Source organism: Halichoerus grypus, chromosome 9, assembly GCF_964656455.1.
Source record: "Halichoerus grypus chromosome 9, mHalGry1.hap1.1, whole genome shotgun sequence".
NCBI classification, from domain to species: domain Eukaryota; kingdom Metazoa; phylum Chordata; class Mammalia; order Carnivora; family Phocidae; genus Halichoerus; species Halichoerus grypus.
The window spans coordinates 112,519,444-112,546,610 of record NC_135720.1 but is presented as its reverse complement, the minus strand read 5'-3'; the positions used below and the strand labels follow the sequence as shown (position 1 = coordinate 112,546,610).

Here is a 27,167-nt window from a genome sequence, read left to right as displayed (position 1 = left end):
TTCTTTTATTATCTCTTTCTTTTCTTTCTTTTATAATAATTATTTTTTTAAGCAGTTCTCAGAGCCTGGGGACATGGCTAGAAGGCCAGTCCTTGGAAATCAGGGAACAGGGAAAGGAGCCCAATCATGGAGAACAGGGAAACTCAGTGGTCAGAACGAGATGAATCTGGCGATGGAGTGGGGGACAGTCCAATTGGCCACAGGTCTGGGGCTCTTCACATCCCCTCTGCCCTGGCGTGCCAACACTGTAGGGCCAGGCCATGACTGGAAGAACCAATAGGTTTTGCTGCAACCAGTGAAGATAAGTGGGTTCTAGACAAGGAAAATTAAAGTGAAATCCAGAAATAAAGTGGCCTTTGGTGGCAGGTCAGGTCTGAGAGGTACAGAGCCAGCCCCTTAGCTTCTCTTTCCTATAGTCCTGAGGAACTTTGAGGAAATTAGGGTGTCCTCTGGCAAAGTGACTCAAAAATCCCCAGAGAGGAGGGATAGCGAGAACACCCCACTGCTGTGGGATGAGGAAGGCTAAATGAATCTCAGAGGCCCTTGCTTGTCCAGAACAGAAACTCAGCGTGGAGGCTGGGGAGCCCCAGTGCCTCCAGGGCCAGGGACCAACTGGCATTCTCTGCCCAAACCAGCAATTTACTGGGCAAATTCAGGTCTCAGGGAAGGGCTGACCAACATCCTTAGGACAATGCCCCTCCTGAAGTGTCACTGCCCCACAGGGAGAGTCATTGGTAGGGAAATGTGCTGCATAGGAGAACAATGCTGCAGCAGCTGCAGAAAATAGAATGAGAGCCCCAGGCTACCTCTGAAGGGGGCACTTTGTCAGACAGGCTAAACCCGACTCAAGCTGAACTGAAGGCCTTCTTCCTTCCTGCTATCTACACATAGCCTAACCTTCTTTGTTTCTTTTTTTTTTTAATTTTTAAAAGATTTTATTTATTTATTTGACAGAGAGAGACAGCGAGAGCAGGAACACAAGCAGGTGGAGAGGGAGAAACAGGCTTCCTGCCAAGCAGGGAGCCCGATGTGGGGCTCGATCCCAGGACCCTGGGATAATGACCTGAGCTGAAGGCAGCCGCTTAATGACTGAGCCACCCAGGTGCCCCTCTTTTTTTTTTTTTTTTAAGATTTTATTTATTTATTTGAGAGAGAGAGAGAGAGAGAGAGAGAGAGAGAGAGAGACCGAGTGGGGGGAGGGGCAGAGGGAGAGAATCTCAAGCAGACTCCCCGCTGAGCGGGGAGCCTGACCTGGGGCTCAATCCCAGGACCCTGGATTCATAACCTGAGCCGAAGGCAGACGCTTAACTTACTGAGCCACCCAGGCGCCCCAACCCTAACCTTCTTTCAATAATCCACGAAAATCCACTTCCTCCATCCATCTCCTTCTTAGTATTATTATTAGGGCACTTTTTATTCATAAGACTTATTCTGCACTTAATGTTACTTGCCCTGTGATTCAGTGTTTTCCAGCCGTGTGCATCATTTCTCCCCACATGTATCTTACGCTTACCTACCGAATAAACAAGACATGTTGTTAAAAGTTAGTGGGGACTAACGTCTGGGATGACCATTTCCACTTCTTATCAGGAACTCCCGTCCTTTTGACTTGAACGATTGTACACATGTGCAGAGAACATCCTTCTTTTTCATAGAGCCCACCTTCCTTCTTTCTGTCCAACGGTGGTGGAAAGAGCTACACCTTACGGGCCAGAGTGTCTAGCAAAAGCTCTGTGACAAAACTGAGTCCACGTGAAGTGACATGACATGGTCTTACTCTAGACCCAAGCTCTAGCCCTGCTGACTTTTATTGGCTTGCACCTTACATTTCACCTCTATTTACCCATGGATGGGGACACTTTATCTTCTCCCATTAAAGTGTAGTGTCCATTCGTCTGACACTTTAGTTTCTACCCCGCGTCTGAGGCCTAAGCTTGTGGTTGACCTCTGTCACTGTTTCTCTGCCCTCTGAACCCTGATCCATTCTTTGGGCTTACTCCAGTTTCGATGCTGATAGTTCTCTGACATTTCATCATGCTGCAGAGCTGAGCGGGGACCGCTCCCATGTGGTAGAGCTGGAATTTCTATCTAGTCAGTTCAGAACCCGTGGACATTGGACTTACAAAATCTCATGCCTGCAATTAGACAAAGAGCTGGCCTTTAGAGCCCTCTCTACCATCATCCTCCCCTTCCCGCTCCCCTCTGACCCACACATTTAGTTTACTAATTCAGCATACCTGAAGAGAATCTGACCTAGATGATTTGCTCATATTCCAAGGCAGACCGGTCATAAATTCTCTAGGCTCATCTAGACAAAGGCCTTACTCTCTATCATGAAAGCCTCTTGCCATGCCCCTTGAGGAAGCTAGGAAAGTTTCTAGTTCTGCAGCTAGGATGGTGAGAGTTGTATTACTTGCTTTCCCAGATGAGAACTGGGTATATATCCTTCCATAGAAAACAATGTTAAGAGGTGATGGTTAGTTTACTGGGTATATATCCTTCCATAGAAAACAATGTTAAGAGGTGATGGTTAGTTTACCTGAAATATTTTTCTTTGGGGGATGTTACATGGAAAATGGGTTTTTATGGGCTAATACATAGAAACCTCTCACATAGAATACTATTTCTACAGAAAATGACTTTCAAGTTCTACACTGACAAATAGCTTAAGACAAAAGTCTAAGCAAAAATTTAGGCAAGCATGAAATCCAAGTTCCTCCAAGAGATCTTTCCAACAAACATAACATTAAAGCAGTAACATGGGGCACCTGGGTGACTCAGTCAGTTAAGCGTCTATGATCTTGATCTCAGGGTCCTGGGATTGAGCTCCCCCTTGGGCTCTCTGCTTAGTGAGGAGTCTGCTTCTCCCCCTCTGTCTGCTCCTCCCCGTGATCATGCTTTCTCTCATTCTCTCTCTTTCAAATAAATAAATGTAATCTTAAAAAAAATAAAGCATTGGGGCACCTGGGTGGCTCAGTCGGTTAAGTGGCTGCCTTCGGCTCAGGTCATGATCCTGGGGTCCTGGGATCAAGCCCCACATCCGGCTCCCTGCTCAGTGGAGAGCCTGCTTCTCCCTCTCCCTCTGCCTGCCACTCTGCCTACTTGTGCTCTCTCAATCTCTCTGTCAAATAAATAAATAAAATCTTTAAAAAAAAAAATAGAAAAAAATAAAGCAGCAACATGATTAAATAAAATATCCTTCTAGGACTATACATATGAATAGATATAAATATGTTTTATATTAGAGATAAAATTCTATTCCAACCAACCTGTTGTCTTCCTCCAGACTTATCTTGGATAATAGTCCTGATAATAGCACCAGTAAACACACAAGATCTGAAAAATGAGCTGATGACATTGCAAAGGCCGATGGCTATTAAATCCTATAAAGAAATGGCAAACACATTTGGTCCACTGTTTGTTGAAGAATGCAGGTTTGAGTTTGAACTCAAGGTATACTGTCTATTTCTTATGTAGGACGATAAGATTGTTTCCATCACTTCAGACAACACTGAAATATTCTTAGAAAGAACAAAGGATGGCGAATCTGATTCCTGGATTAACTTCATTTTAGCAGCCATCATGAGAAAAGCACTTTTTCAAAGTGGGAAATGAACTTTTTGTCTTATTATTCCCTTTCACATGATTATGGGGACTTAGAATGGCAGAGGGAAACATAGTACTATTTTTCCCCCCTCCCTTATATACTGTCTCAAAATCAAAGTGGGACACCTCTTGCTTCCACATTTCTCTTTGGAGTTCTAGGAAAAGGGCCAAACTTAGAATAGTGGGGAGATTAAACAAACAAACAAAGAAGGACTGTTTCTGGGAGGGCAATGTAATTATGTTAGTAGCCTGGTTTTGATATTCCCTAGCATTCCTTAATGCGCCTCAGTATGTGGTTGACTCCTAAGGACTTGGAAAGAAAGATAAAATTAAGAAGAGAGGAATTCTGCTATCTTAACAACACGATCCCATATGTTAACTTCTTGCCTCCCTACACCATAGCTGTTCTGGGGGAATAACACTCACGTTAATTTAAGTGACTTCAAAGTTAAGTATGCCACACTCCTCAAAAATCCTTTGGTAATTATAATTCAAATTATGGTCCCACTGACTCTCTGGTTACAAAGAATGCAGTCTTCATGTCAGCGGGAGGCTCAGATCAGAGAACAAAGATGTAAGGGTCAGAGGAAGTAAGAGAAAGGCTTGTCATCTCACCTGGTTGGAATTCACATGGTAGTTATGGTAACTGGCAATCTTCTTGCCCAGAAATATGAGCAGAGAGGAGCTCACTAAAGCTAAGGAGAAGGCTTCTAAAATAAGTTCAGGAAGAATGTTCAAATCTGGCATCACAGGAAACAGGAAGCTGGAATAAAATGGTGGAATCATTCCTAGATGGCAAGAACAACTTATTGGTCCCACCCCCACTCCAGCCTTATCATGTGGGCAACCGGCCTGACCCTTTTTTAAAAAAATAACAATAAGAGATAAGAGCAACTGAGGCAGCAGCCTGTCAAAACCGCAAGCAAACCCAGCCAGGTTACAAAAGCCATTGGGGGGCGGCGGGGGCGGGGGGAGTAGGAGACCTAAATCTCCTCTGGTCCCAGGAATTCAGCTAGATAGTTATCAAACCATTTTGAGCACCTACAAACTCAACAGGAGATCGAAGAAAAGAATAGCAACAACTCTCTGAACAGAAAAGCGACCACTTTCTGGAAGGTAGGACGTGCGGAGAAGTGAATCCGAGGCGATATTCGGGAGGATAGAGGGCGGGGGAGGGGCCTCCGTCGACCGCTTCTGGCAAGTGATAGAGCCAATCGGAACTTTGAGAAGTCTGCTCCGCTGAGGGACGTCGCTCCACTGGCTAGGCGGGGAGTGGAACCCTCATGGGACAGTGTGGTCTCAGGACCCTCGGGGGCACAGAAAGACCGGGGGTGCCTGAGTGCGGCAGAGCTCCCAGGTATCAGAGCAGGGGAGCCGGCTGCAGAGACGGAGCCGAGGCGCGGGCTCTCAGCTCGGGGTTGCCATAAACTGTGATCCGCGGCACAGTCGGGCCACTGCTCCTCCAGCAGGGACCCAACAAGCGGCAGATCCGGGGAGACTCACCTTCTTCCCCCGGGAGGAGAGGTGCGGGAGCGCACCGCCAGGATCTGCTGGGTTTGGAGACTCCACACGGGGTCAGGTGCCAGAGATAGAAACGCGCGGTCACAGGCCGGGTGAGCACGGAGTGCGGCCGAGACCGGGGAGACGGGAGTGACTGACTGCTTTTCTCTGGGGGCGCACTGAGGAGCGGGACCCCGAGTTCTCGGCTCCTCCGGGGCGGAGACTGGGAGGCCGCCATTTTCACTCTCGGCCTCCAAAGCTGTACGGAAAGCTTGCAGGGAACAAAAGCTCCTGAGAGCAAACCCGAGCACATTACTTAGCCCGGACCGGGCAAGGGCGGGGCAATTCCGACTCCGGCAAAGACATTTGGGAACCACGGCAACAGGCCCCTCCCCCAGAAGATCAGCGAGAACAGCCAGCCAAGACCAGGTTTACCGATCAATGAGAACGGCAGAACTCCAGCGCTGGGGGAATACTGCACATAGAATTCATGGCTTTTTTCCCCCTGATTCTTTAGTCTTTCAAAGTTAATTTTTTAATTTTAATTTTTTTCTTTTTCTATTTTTTTAGTTGAATTTTTCTTCTTTCCTTTTTCAACCAACATCTTATCAATTCCTTTTTTAATCTTTTTTAATTTTCATTTTTACAGTCATATTCTAGCTCTTCATTTTATTTAACTTTCTTTTTTGTATATATATGTTTTTGTTTCTTTAAAATTTTGGGATACAGTTTCTTCTAACAGACCAAAATATACCCTAAATCTAGTGTATGATGTTGTCCTAGTATCCCGCCTGATCACATTCTCTGAGTTTTTTTTTTAATTTTTTTTCATTCTTTTTTCAACCAAATTCTTATCTTACCAATTCCTTTTTTAAAATCTTTTTAAATTTTCATCTTTACAGTCATATTCCATCCTTTCATTGTATTTACCCTTATTTTTGTATATATATGTTTTTCTTTCTCTTTTTTTTAAAGATTTTATTTATTTATTTGACACAGAGAGAGAGAGAGAGAAACACAAGTAGGGGGAGTGTGAGAGGGAGAAGCAGGCTTCCCGCGGAGCAGGGTGCCGGATGTGGGGCTTGATCCCTGGACCCTGGGATCATGACCTGAGCTGAAGGCAGACGCTTAACAACTGAACCACCCAGGCGCCCCAAGTTTTTCTTTCATTAAGATTTGGGTGGCAATTTCTTCTAACAGACCAAAATACACCCAAAATCTAGTGTGTGGCTCTGTTCTATTCACCAGCCTGATCATATTCTTTTTATTTACCCTTTCTTTCCCCCCCAGTTTTGGGTCTCTTCTGATTTGTTTAGTGTATTTTTTCTGGGGTCGTTGTTACCCTTTCAGCATTTTGTTCTCTCATTCATCTATTCTCCTATGGACAAAATGATGATGGAAAAACTCACCTCAAAAAAAAGAACAAGAGGCAGTACTGACTGCCAGGGACCTAATCAATACAGACATTAGTAAGATGTCAGAACTAGAGTTAAGAATGACGATTATAAAGATACTAGCTGGGCTTGAAAAAAGCATAGAAGATACTAGAGAATCCCTTTCTAGAGAAATAAAAGAACTAAAATCTAACCAAGTTGAAATAAAAAAGGCTATGAATGAGGTGCAATAAAAAATGGAGGCTGTAACTGCTCGGATAAATGAGGCAAAAGAGAGATTTAGTGATAGAGAAGACGAAATGATGGAGAATAAAGAAGATGAGAAAAAGAGAGATAAACAACTACTGGATCACGAGGGGAGAATTCGAGAGATAAGTGATACCATAAGATGAAACAATATTAGAATAATTGGGATCCCAGAAGAAGAAGAAAGAGAGAGAGGGGCAGAGGTATATTGGAGCAAATTATAGTGGAGAATTTCCCTAATTTGGGAAAAGAAACAGGCATCAAAATCCAGGAGGCACAGAGAACCCCTCTCAAAATCAATAAAAATAGGGTCAACACCTCGACATCTAATAGTAAAACTTAGGAGTCTCAGAGACAAAGAGAAAATCCTGAAAGCAGCTCGGGAGAAGAGATATGTAAGCTGCAATGGTAGAAACATTAGATTGGCAACAGACCTATCCACAGAGACCTGGCAGGCCAGAAAGGACTGGCATGATATATTCAGAGCACTAAACAAGAAAAATATGCAGCCAAGAATACTATATCCAGCTAGGCTGTCATTGAAAATAGAAGGAGAGATTAAAAGCTTCCAGGACAAACAAAAACTAAAAGAATTTGCGAACACTAAATCAGCCCTGCAAGAAATATTGAAAGGGGTCCTCTAAGCAAAGAAAGAGCCTAAAAGTAACACAGACCAGAAAGGAACACAGACAATATACAGTAACAGTTACCTTACAGGCAGTACAATGGCACTAAATTCATATCTTTCAATAGTTACCCTGAATGTAAATGGGCTAAATTCCCCAATCAAAAGACACAGGCCATCGGATTGGATAAAAAAGCAAGACCCATTTATACTCATTTTAGACCCAAAAACACCTCCAGATTGAACGTGAGGGGGTGGAAAACCATTTACCATGCTAATGGACATCAAAAGAAAGCTGGGGTGGCAACCCTTATATCAGACAAATTAGATTTTAAACCAAAGACTATAATAAGAGATGAGGAAGGCCACTACATCATAGTTAAAGGGTCTATCCAACAAGAAGATCTAACAATTTTAAATATCTATGCTCCTAACATGGGAGCAGCCAATTATATAAGCCAATTAATAACAAAATCAAAGAAACACATTGACATTCATACAATAATAGTAGGGGACTTTAACACCCCCCTCACTGAAATGGACAGATCATCTAAGCAAAAGTCAACAAGGAAATAAAGGCTTTAAATGACACAGTGGACCAGATGGGCTTCACAGATATATTCGGAACATTCCACCCCAAAGCAACAGAATACACATTCTTCTCTAGTGCACATGGAACATTCTCCAGAATAGATCACATCCTGGGTCACAAATCAGGTCTCAACTGGTACCAAAAGATTGGGATCAGTCCCTACATATTTTCGGACCACAATGCTTTGAAACTAGAACTCAACCACAAGAGGAAAGTTGGAAAGAACTCAAATACATGCAGGCTAAAGAGCATCCTACTAAAGAATGAATGGGCCAACCAGGAAATTAAAGAAGAATTAAAAAAATTCATGGAAACCAATGAAAATGAAAACACAACTGTTCAAAATTTTGGGATGCAACAAAGGTGGTCCTAAGAGGAAAGTATATAGCAATAGAAGCCTTTCTCAAGAAACAAGAAAGGTCTCAAATACACAACCTAACCCTACACCTAAAGGAGCTGGAGAAAGAACAGCAAATAAAGCCTAAACCCAGCAGGAGAAGAGAAATAAAAGATCAGAGCAGAAATCAATGAAATAGAAACCAAAAGAACAGTAGAACAGACCAACGAAACTAGGAGCCAACTAATTCTTTCTTTGAAAGAATTAATATGATTGATAAACACCTGGCCAGACTTATCAAAAAGAAAAAAGAACCCAAATAAATAAAATGATGAATGAAAGAGGAGAGATCACAACCAACACCAAAGAAATACAAACAATTATAAGAACATATTATGAGCAACTCTATGCCAGCAAATCAGATAATCTGGAAGAAATGGATGCATTCCTAGAGACGTATAAACTACCAAAACTGAACCAGGAAGAAATAGAAAACCTGAACAGACCCATAACCACTAAGGAAATTCAGGCAGTAATCAAAAATCTCCCAACAAACAAGAGCCCAGGGCCAGATGGCTTCCCAGGGGAATTCTACCAAACATTTAAAGAAGAATTAATACCTATTCTTCTGAAACTGTTCCAAAAAATAGAAATGGAAGGAAAATTTCCAAACTCATTTTAAGAGGCCAGCATTACCTTGATACCAAAACCAGACAAAGACCCCATCAAAAAGGAGAACTACAGGCCAATATCCCTGATGAACATGGATGCAAAAATTCTCACCAAAATACTAGCCAATAGGATCCAACAGTACATTAAAAGGATTATTCACCATGACCAAGTGGGATTTATTCCTGGGCTGCAAGGTGGGTTCAACATCTGCAAATCAATGTGATACAGTACATTAATAAAAGAAAGAACAAGAACCATATGAGCCTCTCAATAGATGCAGAAAAAGCATTTGACAAAGTACAGCATCCTTTCTTGATTAAAACTCTTCACAGTGTAGGGCTAGAGGGTACAAACCTCAATATAATAAAAGCCATCTATGAAAAACCCACAGCGAATATCATACTCAATGGGGAAAAACTGAGAGCTTTCCCCCTAAGGTCAGGAACATGGCAGGGTTGTCCACTATCACCACTGCTATTCAACATAGTACTAGAAGTCCTAGCCTCAGCAATCAGACAATGAAAAGAAATAAAAGTCATCCGAATTGGCAAAGAAGAAATGAAACTCTCACTCTTTGCAGATGATATGATACGTTATGTGGAAAACCCAAAAGACTCCACCCCAAAACTGCTAGAACTCATACAAGAATTCAGTAAAGTGGCAGGATATAAAATCAATGCAGAGAAATCAGTTGGATTTCTATACATCAACAACAAGACAGAAGAAAGAGAAATTGAGGAGTCGATCCCATTTACAATTGCACCCAAAACCATAAGATACCTAGGAATAAATCTAACCAAAGAGGCAAAGGATCTGTTTTCAGAAAACTATAGAATACTCATGAAAGAAATTGAGGAAGACACAAGAAATGGAAAAACGTTCCATGCTCATGGATTGGAAGAAAAAGTATTGTGAAAATGTCTATGCTACCTAGAGCAATCTACACATTTAATGCAATCCCTATCAAAATACCATCAACTTTCTTCAAAGAAATGGAAAAAATAATCCTAAAATTTGTATGGAACCAGAAAAAACCCCGAATAGCCAGAGGAATGTTGAAAAAGAAAAGCAAAGCTGGTGGCATCACAATTCTGGACTTCAAGCTCTATTACAAAGCTGTAATCATCAAGACAGTATTATACTGGCACAAAAACAGACACATAGATCAATGGAACAGAATAGAGAGCCCAGAAATGGACCCTCAACTCTATGGTCAACTAATCTTCGACAAAGCAGGAAAGAATGTCCAATGGAAAAAAGACAGTCTCTTCAACAAATCGTGTTGGGAAAATTGGACAACCACATGCAGAAGAATGAAACTGGACCATTTCCTTATACCACACACAAAAATAGACTCAAAATGGATGAAAGACCTAAATGTGAGACAGGAATCCATCAAAATCGTTGAAGAGAACACAGGCAGCAACCTCTTCGACCTCAGCCGCAGCAACTTCTTCCCAGAAACATCGCCAAAGGCAAGGGAAGCAAGGGCAAAAATGAATTATTGGGACTTCATCAAGATAAAAAGCTTTTGCACAGCAAAAGAAACAGTCAACAAAACCAAAAGACAACTGAAAAAATGGGAGAAGATATTTGCAAAGGACATATCAGATAAAGGGTTAGTATCCAAAATCTATAAAGAATTTATCAAACTGAACACCCAAGGAACGAATAATCCAATCAAGAAGTGTGCAGAAGACATGAACAGACATTTCTGCAAAGAAGACATCCAAATGGCCAACAGGCACATGAAAAAGTGCTCAACATCACTTGGCATCAGGGAAATACAAATCAAAACCTCAATGAGATACCACCTCACACCAGTCAGAATGGCTAAAATTGACAAGTCAGGAAACGACAGATGTTGGCGAGGATGCAGAGAAAGGGGAATCCTCCTACACTGTTGGTGGGAATGCAAGCTGGTGCAACCACTCTGGAAAACAGTATGGAGGTTCCTCAAAAAGTTGAAAATAGAGCTACCTTACGACCCAGCAATTGCACTACTGGGTATTTACCCCAAAGATACAAATGTAGTGATCCGAAGGGGCACGTGCACCCCAATGTTTATAGCAGCAATGTCCACAATAGCCAAACTATGGAAAGAGCGTACATGTCCATCAACAGATGAATGGATAAAGAAGATGTGAGATACACACACACACACACACACACACACACACAATGGCACATTATGCAGCCATCAAAAAAACCCAAAAACGAAATCTTGCCATTTGCAACGATGTGGATGGAACTAGAGGGTATTATGCTAAGCGAAATAAGTCAATCAGAGAAAGACAAGTGTCATATGATCTCACTGATATGAGGAATTTGAGAAACAAGACAGAAGATCATAGGGGAAGGGAGGGAAAAATGAAACAAGACGAAACCAGAGAGGGAGGCAAACCATAACAGACTCTTAATCTCAGGAAACAAACTGAGGGTTGCTGGAGTGGAGGGGGTGGGAGGGACGAGGTGGCTGGGTGATGGGCATTGGGGAAGGTATGTACTATGGTGAGCGCTGTGAATTGTGTAAGACTGATGAATCACAGACCTGTATCCCTGAAACAAATAATACATTATATGTTAACTTAAAAAAATTTAAAAAAGAGAAAAAAAAAGCCATTGCGAGAACATGCTCTGCTATCTTCCAGGTCAACGTTTTTGCCATGTAGTAATAGCAAGAAATAGGACAGGCAAGCCACAAAGATTGATGGAAAATGGCTCATCTACGCTATTAGAGACCATACCAGTGGATAAACAATAGGCAGATATCACGTCTGAGCTGGTTTAGAGCTAAAAAGCTCAATGAATTCTATTCTATTCACACTCAAATCTTTCAGGGTATAATTTAAATCACTGTCCTTTGTATAAATTATTTCCATTTCTACCTACACCTTCCCTCCTGTAGTTTTTTTCCCCCCAGTTTTTTTTTTATTGTGGTAAATATGCATAACATGAAATCTACCATCTTATCCATTTTTAAGTGTACCATTCAGTGGTGGTAAATGTGCAACCATCTCCACCATCCACGTCCGGCACTCTTTCACCTTGTAAAACTGAAACTCTATTAATCCAATTAACCAATAACTCTCCATTTCCCCCTCCCCCAGCCCTGGCAACCACCATTCTCCTTTCTGTCTTGATGATTTGGACTACTCTAAACACCCCATATAAGTGGAATCATACAGTGTTTGTCTTTTTGTGATTGGCTTAATCCACTCAACATAATGTCCTCAAGGTCTCCATTGATGGACACTTACGGTTTCTTCCACATTTTAGCTATTGTGAATAATGCTGCTATGAGCGTGGGTGCATAAATATCTCTTCAAGATCCTGCTTTCAGTTTTGGAGGGTATATATCCAGAAGTAGAATTGTGGGATCATATGGTAATTCTATTTTTAATTTTTTGAGGAACTGCCATACTGCTTTCCATAGTGGTATACCAGTTTACATTTCTACTAATAGTGCACAAAGCAATCTACATCCTCACCAACACTTGTTATTTTCTGCCTTTTGTAAATATGTATATATCTGTGTGTGTGTGTGTGTGTGCGTGTGTGTGTGTGTGTACCCAGTAGCCATCCTAATGGGTATGAGGTGGTATCTCATTGTAGTTTCAATTTGTTTTCCCCAAATGATTAGTGATATTGAACATCTTTTCATGTGGTTATAGGCCATTTGTATATCTTTTTTTTTAAATTTTATTAATTTATTTGACAGAGAGAGAGACAGTGAAAGAGGGAACACAGGCAGGGGGAGTGGGAGAGGGAGAAGCAGGCTTCCTGCGGGGCAGGGAGCCTGATGTGGGGCTTGATCCCAGGACCCCGGGATCATGACCTGAGCCAAAGGCAGACACTTAATGACTGAGCCACCCAGGCATCCCAGGCCATTTGTATATCTTTGGGAAAATGTCTATTCAAGTCCTATCCCCATTTTTTGAGTCAGATTGTTTTCTTTCTTTGTTGTTGGATTTTAGGAGTTCTCTATATATTTTGGATATTAATCCCTTATCAGACATATGATTTACAAATATTTTCTCCTACTCAGTGGGTTGTGTTTTTGCTCTGTCAATAGTGTCTTTGATGCGGGGCGCCTGGGTGGCTCAGTCATTAAAGCGTCTGCCTTTGGCTCAGGTCATGATCCCAGGGTCCTGGGATAGAGCCCTGCATCGGGCTCCCTGCTCGGCGGGAAGCCTGCTTCTCCCTCTCCCACTCCCCCTGCTTGTGTTCCTGCTCTCGCTATCTCTCTCTCTGTCAAATAAATAAATATTTAAAAAAAAATTTTTTTTAAAGTGTCTGATGCATACAAGTTTTTAATTTTTATGAAGTCCAATTTGTCTATTTTTTCTTTTATTGCCTGTGCTTTTGATGTCATATGTAAGAAATCATCACCAGATCCAATGTCATGAAGCTTTTGCCTTATGTTTTCTTCTAAGAGTTTTATAATTTTAGGTTTTACATTTAGGTCTTTGATCTATTTTGAATTAATTTTTGCATATGGTGTCAGGTAAGAGTCCAACTTCATTCTTTTGCATGTGGATATCGAGTTTTCCCAGCATCATATGTTGAAAAGATTGTCCTTTCCCCAGTGAATGGTCTTGGCATCCTCGCCATTTGACTGTATATACAAGGGTTCATTTCTGGGCTCTCCATTCCATTCCATTGGTCTATATGTCTGTCTTTATGCTGGTACCAGACTGTTTTGATCACTATAGCTTTGTAGTAAGTTTTCAAATTAGGAAATGTGCATCCTCCAGCTTGTTCTTGTTTTTCAGGATTGTTTTGGTTATTTAGGGTTCCTTAAAAGTCCATGTGAATTTTAGGATGGGCTTAATTTATTTCTGTGAAAAACATCATTGGGATATTCATAAGGAATGAATTGAGTCGGGGTGCCTGGGTGGCTCAGTCAGTTAAGTGTCTGCCTTTGGCTCAGGTCATGATCTCAGGGTCCTGAGATAGAGCCCCATATCAGGCTCCCTGCTCAGCGGGGAGCCTGCTTCTCCCTCTCCTCCCTGCTCTTGCTCTCTCTTGCTATCTCTGTCTCTCTCTTTCTCAAATAAATAAATCTTTTTTTTTTTTTTTTAAAGGATTCAATTGAATCAGTAGGTTGCTTTGGGTATTATTGATATCTTTTTTTTTTTTTTTAGATTTTAAAAATATATTTGGCAGACAGAGAGAGAAAGTGTGCACACAAGCAGGGGGGAGCAGCAGGCAGAGGGAGAGGGAGAAGTAGACTCCCTGATGAGCAGAGAGCCTGATATGGACTCGATCCCAGGACCCTGGGATCATGACCTGAGCCGAAGGCAGACGTCCAACCGACTGAGCCACTCAGGCCCCTGGGTATTATTGATATCTTAACAATATTAAGTCTTCCAATCCATGAACATGGGGTATTTCCATTTATTTATGTCTTCTTTAATTCCTTTCATCGGTGTTTTGTAGCTGTCATTGTACAAGACTTTTACCTACTTGGATAATTCCTAAGGATTTTCATCTTTTTGATGCTATTGTAAATGAAATCGTTTTCATAATTTCTTTTTCAGATTGTCCATTATGAGTGTATAGAAAATCTACCTACTTTAGTGTGCTGACTTTGTATCCTGCTATTTTGTGAAATTTATTAGTTCTAACAGGTTCTTTTGTGGGGAATCTTTGGGGGTTTCTACATATAAATCATATCACCTGCAAACAGATAATTTTAATTCTTCCTTTCTAATTTGGATGTCTTACTTCTTTTTCATGCTTAATTGCTCTGGCTAGAATTGCTGATCCTATGTTGAATAGAAGTGGTAACAGTGGGCACCCTTGCCTTGTTCCTGATCTTGGAGGAAAAGCTTTCAGTCTTTTACCATTGAATATGATGTTTGCTTTGGATTTTTCTTTTCTTTTTTTTTCAGATTTTATTTATTTATTTGTCAGAGAAAGAGTGAGCACAAGCAGGGATGCGGCAGACAGAGGGAGAAGCAGGCTCCCTGCTGAGCAAAGAGCCCAATGCGGGACTTGATCCCAGGGTCCTGAGATCATAACCTGAGCCAAAGGCAGACGATTAACCGACTGAGCCACCCAGGCATCCCAATGCTGTGTATTTTTCATATGGCTTTTATTATGTTGTGGCAGTTTCCTTCTATTCCTAGTTTGTTGCATGTTTTTATTTTGAATTTTGCCAAATGGAAATAATCATGTTTTTTTTTCATGCTCTTTCATTCTGTTAATGTGGTATATATTGATCTAGTTTTGTGTGTTGAACCATCTAGCATTCTAGGAATAAATCCCACTTGTTCATGATGTATAATTCTTTTAATATGCTGCTAAATTTGGTTTGCTAGCTACTTTTGAGGATTTTTTTAAATCACTGTTCATCAATGTTCATAAGTTTTCTTTTCTTGTAGTGTTTTTGTCTGGCTTTGGTATCAGGGTAATGCTGGCCTCATAGAATGAGTTGGGAGGAGTTTCTTCCTCTTCAATATTTTGGAAAAGTTTGAAAAGGATTGATTTAGTTCTTCTTTAAATGCCTGGTAGAATTCACCTATGAAGCCATCACATTCAGGGCTTTTCTTTATGAGGATATTTTTGATTACTGATTTAATCTCCTTACTAGTTATAGGTCTATTCGGATTTTGTTTCTTCATGATTTAGTCTTGGTAGATTTTGTGCTTCTGGGAATTTTACATTTCATCTACATTATCAAATTTGTTGGCACATAGTTGTTCATACTACTCTGTTACAGTCCTCTTTATTTCCGTAGAATTGGTAGTGATATCCTCATTTTAATTTCTGATATGATCTTCTCCCTTTTTGTCTTAGTACATCTAGCTAAAGGTTTGTCAGTTTTGTTGATCTTTTTAATGAACCAACTTTTGGTTTCATTGATTTCCTCTATTGTTTTTCTATTCTCTATTTCATATATCTCTGCTCTAATCTTTATTTCCTTCCTTCTGCTAGCTTTGGATTTAGTTTGTTCCTCTTTTTCTACTTCCTTAAGTTGTCAAGTTGGGTTGTTGATTTGAGATCTTTCTTTTTTTTTTATATATAAGTGTTTTTGGTTCTAGATTTCCCCCATGGCACTGCTTTTTCTGTGTACCATATGTTGTGGTGTTCTGTTTTTGTTTTCGTTTATCCCTATGTATTTTCTAATTTCTCTTGTGACATCTCCTTTGGTCCATTTGTTTAAGAGTGTGTTAATTTCCACAGATTTGTGAGTTTTTATGTTTTTCTTTTGTTATTGATTTCTTTTTTTTAAAAAAAGACTTTATTTATTCATTTGAGAGAGAGAGAGAGATAGAGAGAGCTACAGAGCACAAGCAGGGGGAGTGGCAGAGGGAGAAGCACACTCTCTGCTGAGCTGGGAGCCCGATGTGGAACTCAGTCCCAGGATGCTGGGATCATGACCTGAGCTGTAGGCAGAAGCTTAATCATCTGAGCTACCCAGGCGCCCCTTGTTATTGATTTCTAACTTCATCTCATTGTGGTCAGAGAAGATACTTAAAAAAATACCTATCTTTTAAAATCTTTTGAGACTTAATTCATCACCTAACACATGGTCTATCCTAGACCATGTGCACTTGAGAAGAATGTGTATGTTATGGTTGTTGAGTAAAGTGTTCTGTATATGTGTGTTAGATCTAGTTGGTCTATCATAATGGTTACGTCCTCTGTCTCCTTACTTACCTTTTGTCTGGTCGTTCTATCCATTACAAGAGTGTGGTACTAAAGTCACCAACTGTTATGGTAGAACTCTCTATTTCTCAATTCAATTCTGTCCTTTTTTGCTTCATGTATTTTAATGGTTTGTCATTAGGTGTGTAAATGCTCATAATTGTTTTATCTTCTTGCTGTATTGGACCTTTTATAATATACAATGTCCTTCTTTGTCTCTTGTAAAATTTTTAAATTTAAGATCTATTTTGTCTATTATTGGAATACCCACTCCTTTCTTTTGGTTACTATTTCCAAGGAATATCTTTTCCCATTCTTTCACTTTTAATCTATTTGTGTCTTTGGATCTAAAGTGTGTCTCTTACAGAGAGCATATAGTTAGATCATGTGTTTTATCCAGTCTGCCAATCTCCATCTTTTGATTGGAGAGTTGAATCCATTTACATTTAAGGTAATTACTGATCAGGTGGGATTTACTTTTGTCATTTTGCTCTTTGTGTTCTATAAGCCTTATAGTTTTATATGTCCTTCATTTCCCATTACTATCTTCTTTTGTGTTCAGTTGATTTTTTTGTAGTGAAATGTTTAAATTCCTTTCTGATTTCCTTTTGTGTATATTCTATAACTATTTTCTTTGTGGTTACCATGGGTATTGCATTTAACATCCTCAAGTTGTAACACTAGTTTGAGTTTATACCATCTTAACTTCAATAACATACAAAATCTCTGCCCCTTTACAGCTCTATCCGCACCCCTTTTGGTTACTGATGTCACAAAATTACACCCTTATACACTGTGTACCTGAAAACAAAAACTAGTAATTCTTTTTTTTTTAAGATTTATTTATTTATTTGAGAGACAGAGAGTGCAAGAAAGAGAGCACGAGCAGGGGAGGAGCAGAGGGAGAGGTATAGCAAGGCTCTCTGCTGAGCAGGGAGCCCGTTGCAGGGCTCAATATCAGAACCCTAGGATCATGACCTGAGCTGAAGGCAGATGCTTAACTGACTGAGCCACCCAGGTACCCCAAAACTAGTAATTCTTTTAAATTCATTGGTCTCTTAAAATTATGTAAAAAATAAAATGTGGAATTACAAACCATTGTTAACAATACTAGCTTTTATAATTTCCCATTATTTACCTTTATTGAGATCTTTATTTCTTTATACAGCTTTAAGCTACTGTCTAGTGTCCTTTCATTTCACCCTGCAAAACTCCCTTGTCCAGTGGTAATAAACTCCCTCATCTTTTGTTTATCTGGGAATGCTTTAATTTCTTCTGCACAAAATTTTGAAGGAATATTTTGCTGGACATAGGATTCTTGGCTGACAGGTTTTTTTGTTTGTTTTTTTGTTTTGTTTTGTTTATTTTAGCACTTTGAATATGTTGGCCCACTGCATTCTGGCCTCCAAAGTTTCTGATGAGAAATCTGTTCATTACTTTATCAATAAGCCCTTGTGTATGATGAGTCACCTCTCTTTTTGCTTTCAAGATTCTCTTTGTCTTTTGAAGTTTGGTTATGTATCTAGATATGGGTCTCTTGGAGTTTCTCTTACTAGGAATTTGTTGGACTTAGACGTTTACATTCATGTCTTTCATCAAATTTGGGACGTTTTCAGCCATTTTTTCTTCAAATATTGTTCCCATCTCTTTCTTTCTCTCTTCTCCTTCTGAGACTCCCATGAAGTGTATGTTGCTCTGCTTGATGGTTTCCCATAGGTCCTTACAACTCTGTTCATTTTTCTCTAATCTTTTTTCCTTCTATTCCTCAGACTCAATAATTTCCATTATCTTATCTTCAAGTTCACCAATTCTTTCTTCTGACTGCTCAGATCTGATTTTGAATCCCTCTAGTGAATTTTCCTTTCAGTTACTGTACTTCTTAGCCCCATAACTTCTTTTTAGTTTTTTTTTAAGTTTTCTCTTTATTGATATTTCCATTTTGTTCATACATTGTTTTCTTGACTTTCTCCACATTTTCCTTTAGTTCTTTAAGTATTTTTAAGACAAGTGCTTTCAAGTCTTAGTCTAATAGATCTGCCATCAGGTCTTTTTCAGGACAATTGCTGTTGTCGTTTCTTTTTTCTTTTGAATGAGCCATTCTTTCTGTTCCTTTATCTGCCTTCAGATTTTTGTTGAACACTGTATATTTGAATCTAATAATGTGGTAACTCTGGAAATCAGATTCTCCCCATTCCCAGGGTTTGCTGTTTTTTGTAATTGTTCTGTTGTTGTTGTAGGCTGTTTTTATGCCAAGGATAAGCTTGATGTATAAACTTAAGGTTTTCTCAGGGCTTTTCTAAGCCTGTACCTTTCACGGGAATGTGTGGTTACTTTCTAATTTTTCCTGTACATGCAGTTATTTATTTAATGTCTTAATCTTTTTTTTTAAGATTTTATTTATTTATTTATTTATTTATTTATTTATTTATTTATTTGACACAGAGAGACAGCTAGAGAGGGAACACAAGCAGGAGGAGCGGGAGAGGGAGAAGCAGGCTCCTGGCTGAGCAGGGAGCCCGATGCGGGGCTCAATCCCAGGACCCTGGTATCATGACTTGAGCTGAAAGCAGACGCTTAACAACTGAGCCACCCAGGTGCCCCTAATGTCCTAATCTTTAATGTATGACTTCCAAAAGGGGGAGAAAGAAAAATGAAGAAAAAAGGGGTACTAGCCCTTTAAATCCTTGGAAGTCACTTTTGCCAGAGGGGGAGGGACTTGCAACAATGGGACTGAGGTGCAACAACAATGGCTGTTCACCTTTTTGTCTGCACCTCTGTGATCAGAACCAGCAATCAGCAATCAGAGCAAAGGTCCCCAGTATTTGGAGGACAGGGTCTTCTTTGCTTGCTCCTTCAAGCTGCCTGCAAGTTGCTCCAGGTGATCCACTGCCTGCCCTAAGGCTGGGTATGGGGGATGGTAGCTGCCACTGTGCTAAGAGCTGAAATTTACTGAAATTAATTGCAATTTATCATCCACACCTTCCCCTGGAAGTTACAAGCCTTCAATAGGCCACAGAGTTCCAAAATAGTTATATCAGACAGATTCTGCCAGTGCAATTTTTGTCTAGGTGGGGAGAGAGATTCCTGGTGCTTCCTATTCCACCATCTCCCCAAATCCTCCCTAAACTCTTGCTGTTTTGAGGTCACCAGAATGTTGAGACTTGTCCATCTTGTTGGTAGTCATGGTCGTCTAATTCTATTAAGTCAATACATACAGTTTCTACTAAGATCACATCATATAAAACATTGCCAATCTCATATAACCATGACTAGAACTTCTTCCCAGGTATATCTCCCCCATATTGTTAAGTAGGGAACTCTCCTTAAGACAACAAACTTTCTTCTTTGTCAGTATTACTATCAGATTGCTGATCAGAGAATTAAAGATTATCCTGATTCTTGTAGGAATGGATGCTTGTCTGTTTGTGTATGGGTTTAAGAATTTCACTGTGTTGTCCAGAGTATCCAAGTCAGCTTCTGTGTGGTCAATTTTAGGCTGACTTCTTAGGAGTCAGAGACTGTGTTTTTGGTTCCCTTCATATGCATGCATCATTGAATACCAATCATAAATATTTGTTAATTTATTTTTAAAGTGGAAAATTTCCAAATATTTACAAAAGAAGAAAGGATGGTATAGTGAGCTCGTGTGTACCCATCACTCACTTTCAACACTTAACAATTTATAATCAGTCTTATTTCATTTGTACTCCTACCCACTGCCTATTCCAAGATTATTTTGAAGCAAATACCAGGCATTATATAGTTTTTATTGTAAACATTTTAGTGTACCTATCTAAAAGATATAACCAAAAGATTATTACCAATTTATCAATATTATCAAATATACAATTAATGTTCAAACTTTCCCAAATGTCTCATAAATATATTTTACAGTTTGTTCAAATTAGAATCCAAATAAGACCCATATGTTACAATTGGTTGTTATGTCTCTTAAATCTCTTTTAAGTTGTAGGTTTCTGCTCAATATTTTTGTTTTTTTTCCCTATAACAAAATCTGTTGTTGTTGTTGTTGTTGTTGTTGTTGTTGTTAAAGAAACCTGGACATTGGTCCTTTTCCCAAAAGATTTTGCTGATTGCATCCCTACATTATCATTTAACATATTCCTCTCTTGTATTTCTTATAAATTGGTAGTTAGCCCTTCAGGTTTGGTTGATACGGGATAGGTTTCTGGGCAAAAATAGTTCATAGGTGGTGGTGTATACTTCTGTCAGGAGGCACACAATGTCTAATTGTCTTTTTTAAAAACTATAATTAGAGGCGCCTGGGTGGCTCAGTTGGTGAAGCATCTGCCTTCTGCTTAGGTCAAAATCTCAGGGTCCTGGGATCAAGCCCTGCATTGGGCTCTGCACTCTGTGGGAAGTCTGCTTGGGGTTCTTTCCCTCTGTCCCTCCCCCTGCTCATACTCATATTCTCTCTCTAGAATAAATAAACAAATCTTTAAAAAAAATATTGTTCTATTTCTGTGAAAAATACCATTGGAATTTTGATAGAATTGCATTGAATTTGTAGATTGCTTTGGATAGTATGAACTTTTTTTTTTTAAAGATTTTATTTATGTATTTGACAGAGAGAGAAACAGTGAGAGAGGGAACACAAGCGGGGGAGTGGGAGAGGGAGAAGCAGGCTCCTCGCTGAGCAGGGAACCTGATGCGGGGCTCGATCCCAGGACCCTAGGATCATGACTGAGCCGAAGACAGATGCTTAACGACTGAGCCATCCAGGTGCCCCTAGTACGAACATTTTAACAATATTAGTTCTTCCAATACATGAGGATGGAATATTTTTCCATTTATTTGTGTCTTTTTCAATTTCTTTCAACAATGTCTTATAGTTTTCAGTGTACATGTCTTTCACCTCCTTAGTTAAATCTATTCTTATGTATTTTATTCTTTTTCATGCAATTGTAAATGGGATTGTTTTCTTAATTTCTTTTCTGATAGTTTGTTATTGTGTCTTTTTGTGATGTTAACAGATGATATACTAGTATCCCTTAATGGTGATATCCTAATTCTATAATTCCTCCTCCCTTAAATGGCTGTAATACTTCTATAAAATGAAATGTCTTGTATCAAGGATTTGGATATCCCAAAGAGCAGTTGGGTATAGGAAAGACATGATAAATACTTAATTTGTTCTTTTTATTTAACAATTTTCAAAATAACAAGTTGTTATTTTGTAGATGCTGTAGGAACAAATGCTGTAGAAACAGATGCTATAGAAACAGCATTTTGGGAGGGTGAAAAAATGAGTTTGCTCTTTTTTTTTTTTTTTTTTAAGATTTTACTCATTTATCTGAGAGAGAGAGAGAAAGAACAAGCAGTGGGGAGGGGCAGAGGGAGAGAGAGAGAGAAGCAGACCCCTCACTGAGCAGGAAGCCCAAGGCGGGACTCAATCCCAGGACTCCAGGATCATGACCTGAACTGAAGGCAGATGCCCAACTGACTGAGCCACCTTTTAGAATTTTTAATTCACCGATTTAAACATATTTTATGTGTTTGGCCAGTAAAAGCCTCAAAGCAATATATAGATTCAATGCAATTCCTATCAAAATTTCAATGACCCTTTTGCAGAAATGGAAAAGCTGATTCTAAAATTTATATGGAATCACAAAGGCCCCTGAATAGCCAAACACAATCCTAAAAAATAAGAATAAAGTTGGAGGGCTCAGGGTTCTCCATTTTAAAACTTACTGCAAAGCTATAGTAATTAAGATTGGTACACAGATCAGTAGAATAGAATTGAGGGTTCAGAAAGAAACGCAAACATTTATGGTCAATTGATTTTCACCAAGAGTGCCAAGACCACTCAATAGGGAAAGAACAGTCTCATTACCAAATAGTATGGAGACAATATGGACATATTCACATGCAAAAGAATGAAGTCAGAGCCCTATCTTACAACATATACAACAATGAACTCGAAATGGATTAAAGGCCTAAATGTAAGACCTGAAACTATAAGATTCTTAGAAGAAAACATTGGGGTAAATCTTCATGACCTTGGATTAGGCAATAGTTTCTTAAATGTAATACCAAAAGCTCAAATAACAAAGGAAAAAATAAAGTGTACTTCATCAAAATTAAAAATCTTTGTGCTTTCAAGGATCTGTTGAGAAAGTGAAAAGACAACCTACAGTATAGGAGAAAATACTTGCAAATTGTGTATCTGAGAAGGGTCTAGTATCCTAAATTCCTACAACTCAACAACAAAAAGACAAATAACCCAATTAAAAATAGTCTAAGGACTTGAATAGGTATTTCTCTGAAAAGATATAAAAATGACCAGTAAGCACACGAAAAGATGCTCAACATCATTAGCCCTTAGAGAAATGCACATCAAAGCTAGAATGATGTACCACCTCATATTTACTAAGAGGGTAATAACAACAACAATAATAAAACATAACAAATGTTGGTGAGCATAGGAAGGAATTGGAACTTTGTGCATTACTGGTGGGAATATAAAATGGTGCCACTGCTATAGAAAATAGTTTGGCAGCTCCTTCACAAATTCAACATAGAATTACCATCGACCCAACAAATCTACTCCTAGGTATAAACTCAAAAGGAACGAAAACAGGTACTCAAAAGAAAAACCTGCACATGAATGTTCATAGTAGCACTATTCATAATAACCAAAAGCTGGAAATAACTGAAATGTCTATCAACTGATGAATGGATTAACAAAGGTGGTATATCCATATAATGGAATATTATTCAGCCATAAGCAGGAATGATCCATGGTACAATATGGATGAATCTTGAAAACATTATGCTAAGTGAAAGAAGCTAGAGTCAAAAGACCACACATTTTATGATTCCATTGCAGAATAGGCAAATCCCTAGAGGTAGAAAGTAGATTAAGGGGCGCCTGGCTGGCTCAGTCAGAACACATGACTCTCTTGATCTTGGGGTTGTGGGTTCAAGTCCCATGTATGGTATGGAGTTTACTTAAACTAAAAAATTAAAATTAAAATAAAAGAAAGTAGATTAAGTGGTAGCCAAGGGCTGTGGAGGGGGACACATGGGACAGGGCTTCTTTTTGGGGGGTGAGATAAAATATTTTAAAATTAGATAGCAATGATGGTTGTACAACTTTGAGAATATAGTAAAAAATTGAAGTGTACACTTTAAAATGGTGAATTTTATGATATATGAATTATAAATTCATAAAGCTGTTATTAAAACAAGATAGTAAGAGCATATTATAAATAATTTTTGCCAATATATTTGACAATTTAGATTAAATGGGCAAATTCTTTGAGTCACCAAAATTGAGTACTAAAAAAAATAAAATAAAATAAATTGAGTACTCTCAAGAAGAAATAAATAACCTGAATTACAGAGAATGTTTATGTAATTTAATAGTAGTTGTACTTAATAAATAGCCTATTAAAAATTGAATTTGTAGTTAAGAACCTTCCCACAATGAAAACTTCAGGCCTAAATATCTTCACTGATGAATTCTACCATGAAGAAATAAATAATGCCAATTCTATAGAAACTCTTCCAAAAATTAAAGACAAGAGAATACATCCCAAATCCTTTTATAATGTCTACAATACTCTGATACTAAAGCCAGACACAGATATTATAAGAAAAGAAACTCTCAGGCCAATATCCTTCATATACATAAATGCAAAAATTCTTAACATCATTTTAGCAAATCAATATATAGAATGATAATAATACATCATTACCAAGTGAGGTTTATCCGAGGATGCAATTAATGTTGATTTAACATTCAAAAATCAATCATGATATTAACAGACTAAAAAAGGAAAAGAAATCTTCATGATTTGGGGGGCAGTATTGTTTTCCCATAGATCCATAGAATAATCCTTCAAACTGAATTTGGAAGCACACATACGCTTTGGTTTCTATATCTCTAGGTTTATTTTCTAAGTAAAAAAAAAAAAAATCATTGAAATGTTTTAGATGAAGTTTGCTATTTGAAATGTTTATTCTTCTAATTATTTTTATCATTTCATCAAGACACAGATATAGGAGTCAATAACTGACTTCCAAATCTTGTGTAAAACCCAAATTCAGTAAAATGAACAATGTGTTAAATACACTTGGGAAAATTATTTTAAAATATATTTTGTGATTTATTTATATTTAATCCCTCATCTAATTAAATGTTATTAGCTTATGCATTTTCAGTTTTATTTTCCTTAGAGTAGGAAGCACCCCTTTTAACAACTCAAAGTACTATCTCCTCCTGTCTTCCTATTTCTCATCATTATTATGTACAGGAATCTAAATTCCTATTTTTGACTATCTTTTTCTTCACCATCGAACTATGTCTGTTTTAGTTCTCTATTTAAAATATACTTATAACTTGCAAGCACCTAGGTGTTTTCCAGGTAATGAGCTAGATAGAAATATAACAATGCTCAAAGGCAGATATTTAACCTTTTGTTAAATTTTCCCTTTTTGTACTTTTAAGAAATTAGAGAAAAATGTGGCTATCCCAAAGAGGTATACAGTAAATGGAATTTATTGCCCAAATCTATGTTAGTAAGCCTTAAATATTTAGTATGCTAACACAAACTACTGTTTTTCCTTTCTGCTGTTTTCTAACATTTAATTCTTTTGTTAGCAGTTTAGGTTACCAGGAGAATGGACACAGAAAGAACTAATTTAAATTGTTCAATTTTTCTAATCTTTAGCAACCTTGGATAAACATATAATAAAAAGGGAAGTTCAAAGCAATACCTAAAAAAAAAAAAGCAATATCTAAAATTAGAAATTTGAAATGCTTACCTGTCTATCTATACCCTGAATCTTGCAATGAAATAAGCAAAAGTTGACCATATGGTTTTTAAGTCATCAATAGAGTGATTACAATCATAGATTTTGGAATTAAATAGAAATGGGTTCAAAAATAGCTCTGCCCCTGACCAACTGTGTGATAGTGGATAAGTAATTTAAATTGGTAAACCTTAGTTTCTTCAGCCATAAAAAGGAGTATTACTGTGAGGTGCAAATGAAATAAAATAATTACCATCAATGTCATTGTTGTTCTTGTTATTTTTTTCTGAGAGCAGAGTCAGTCTCATTTACCATTGCATTCCCGGGCACCTAGGTGGTCTGCTCACATTTTTTTTTTAATTGAACAGAATTGCAAATGATTTAGTCATCATCGGATTTCATGGAGAACCGGTAGGACATGAGACTAATCCAATCTGCTTTCATTGAAGTAGCCTATGTCGTGTTCTCCCAGAATTTGCCAGTATCACTGACTCTTTGCAGTATTCCCCACTGAACAGCATAAGGAAATAAGGCTCTTCAAAAGCCTGCCTGTGAGTCAAGAAAGTGCAATGTATTGCCTTTCTTAGCTAAAGTGATTCATCTGATCAAGGTTACAGGAACTAAAATTTCCTAAGAGAAGAGCAAGAGTGACCCATAGTCACTGGTAGGAATTATAATGTAAATTCATTCCAAGTCCTTAAGAACTCCGTATGGCAGACTATTTGAAGACAGCTTTCTACTCAGAGCAATGAAATAATGCTTCTCAAGGACACCGATTCAGTCGAAGTGGGTGAAGACAGAGGAACACTCCTGAGCACTGAGCTCTAGGAGAGAGGCCAGGAAAACAGAGGCCTCTCTTGTTCCATCCTTGAGAGCTAGATAGGTACGGAGGTTGAGAAGGCCTGTGATGTACTGCGAAAAAACTGCGTGAATGTCTCTGGTACCCAGTGCATCCAACCGTTTACTCGTGTAAGGGGAATTGGCTCAATTATGGAAAGAGAGTATGAGGCTGCCCAGAGAAACAAAGGGTTGTCCTAGCCCATCTTCTTTCATGAACCTCTGTATTCTAAAATGAATTTGAGCCCATAACCCAAATTTGTCTGTGGCCAGGCTGCTAGTAGAGAATACCAATCAGGCTGTGTGGTCAGAGGCTAAGCAAAGGTAACAGAAAGGGAAAAGTAATCCTGAAAAGTGGAGTTACTGACCTATAAGGAATCATATCAATGAGCGTCCTGCTGGTTTCTGTGGCCATGCTGATCTTGTTTGCAAATGCAGTGAAGCCAAGAATCTGTAGGGGTTAAAAAAAATGCATGTGATCATCTAAAAATTATGAACTGCTTCCAGGAGCAGAGGTGCTTATAGCCTTGGCAAGACAGGGAATGAAATATGTGGCAGTCTCTACGCATGAAAGTGGGAGAGAGAGGCAGGGCCAGTTCAGTGGAGTAAGAAAGGCGGAAATTTTCTCTGACTCTTGGCTCCCTAAGCTCTTTTTATTTTCAAGATTTATTTATTTATTTGAAAGGGAGAGAGAGCACGTCAGGGGAAGGGGCAGAGGGAGAGAGAGATTCTCAAGCAGATTCCCCACTGAGTGTGGAGCCTGACTGGGGGCTCGATCCCAGGAGATGGTGACCTGAGCAGAAACCAAGAGTAGGAAGCTTAACTGACTGAACCACCCAGATGCCCCTCCCTAAGCTCTTTTTAGCATTGTAGCCAGAATGAAAAGCAATTTCAGCCTTGGTCTCTGATATAACAACGGGAACA

General features: G+C 38.9%; 1 protein-coding gene across 1 annotated transcript in view; it reads right to left on the bottom strand.

Moving 5' to 3' along the window:
• Positions 1–27,167, bottom strand: part of SLC26A8 (solute carrier family 26 member 8) — a 77,722-nt gene that overhangs the window by 19,014 nt on the left and 31,541 nt on the right. Inside the window, exons 7-9 of the mRNA XM_036096911.2 lie at positions 26,612–26,694; positions 4,222–4,369; positions 3,270–3,383 (exon numbers count right to left, since the gene is read on the bottom strand). Coding sequence (XP_035952804.1) covers positions 3,270–3,383; positions 4,222–4,369; positions 26,612–26,694 — 345 coding nt within the window. The remainder of the gene's footprint in view (positions 1–3,269; positions 3,384–4,221; positions 4,370–26,611; positions 26,695–27,167) is intronic.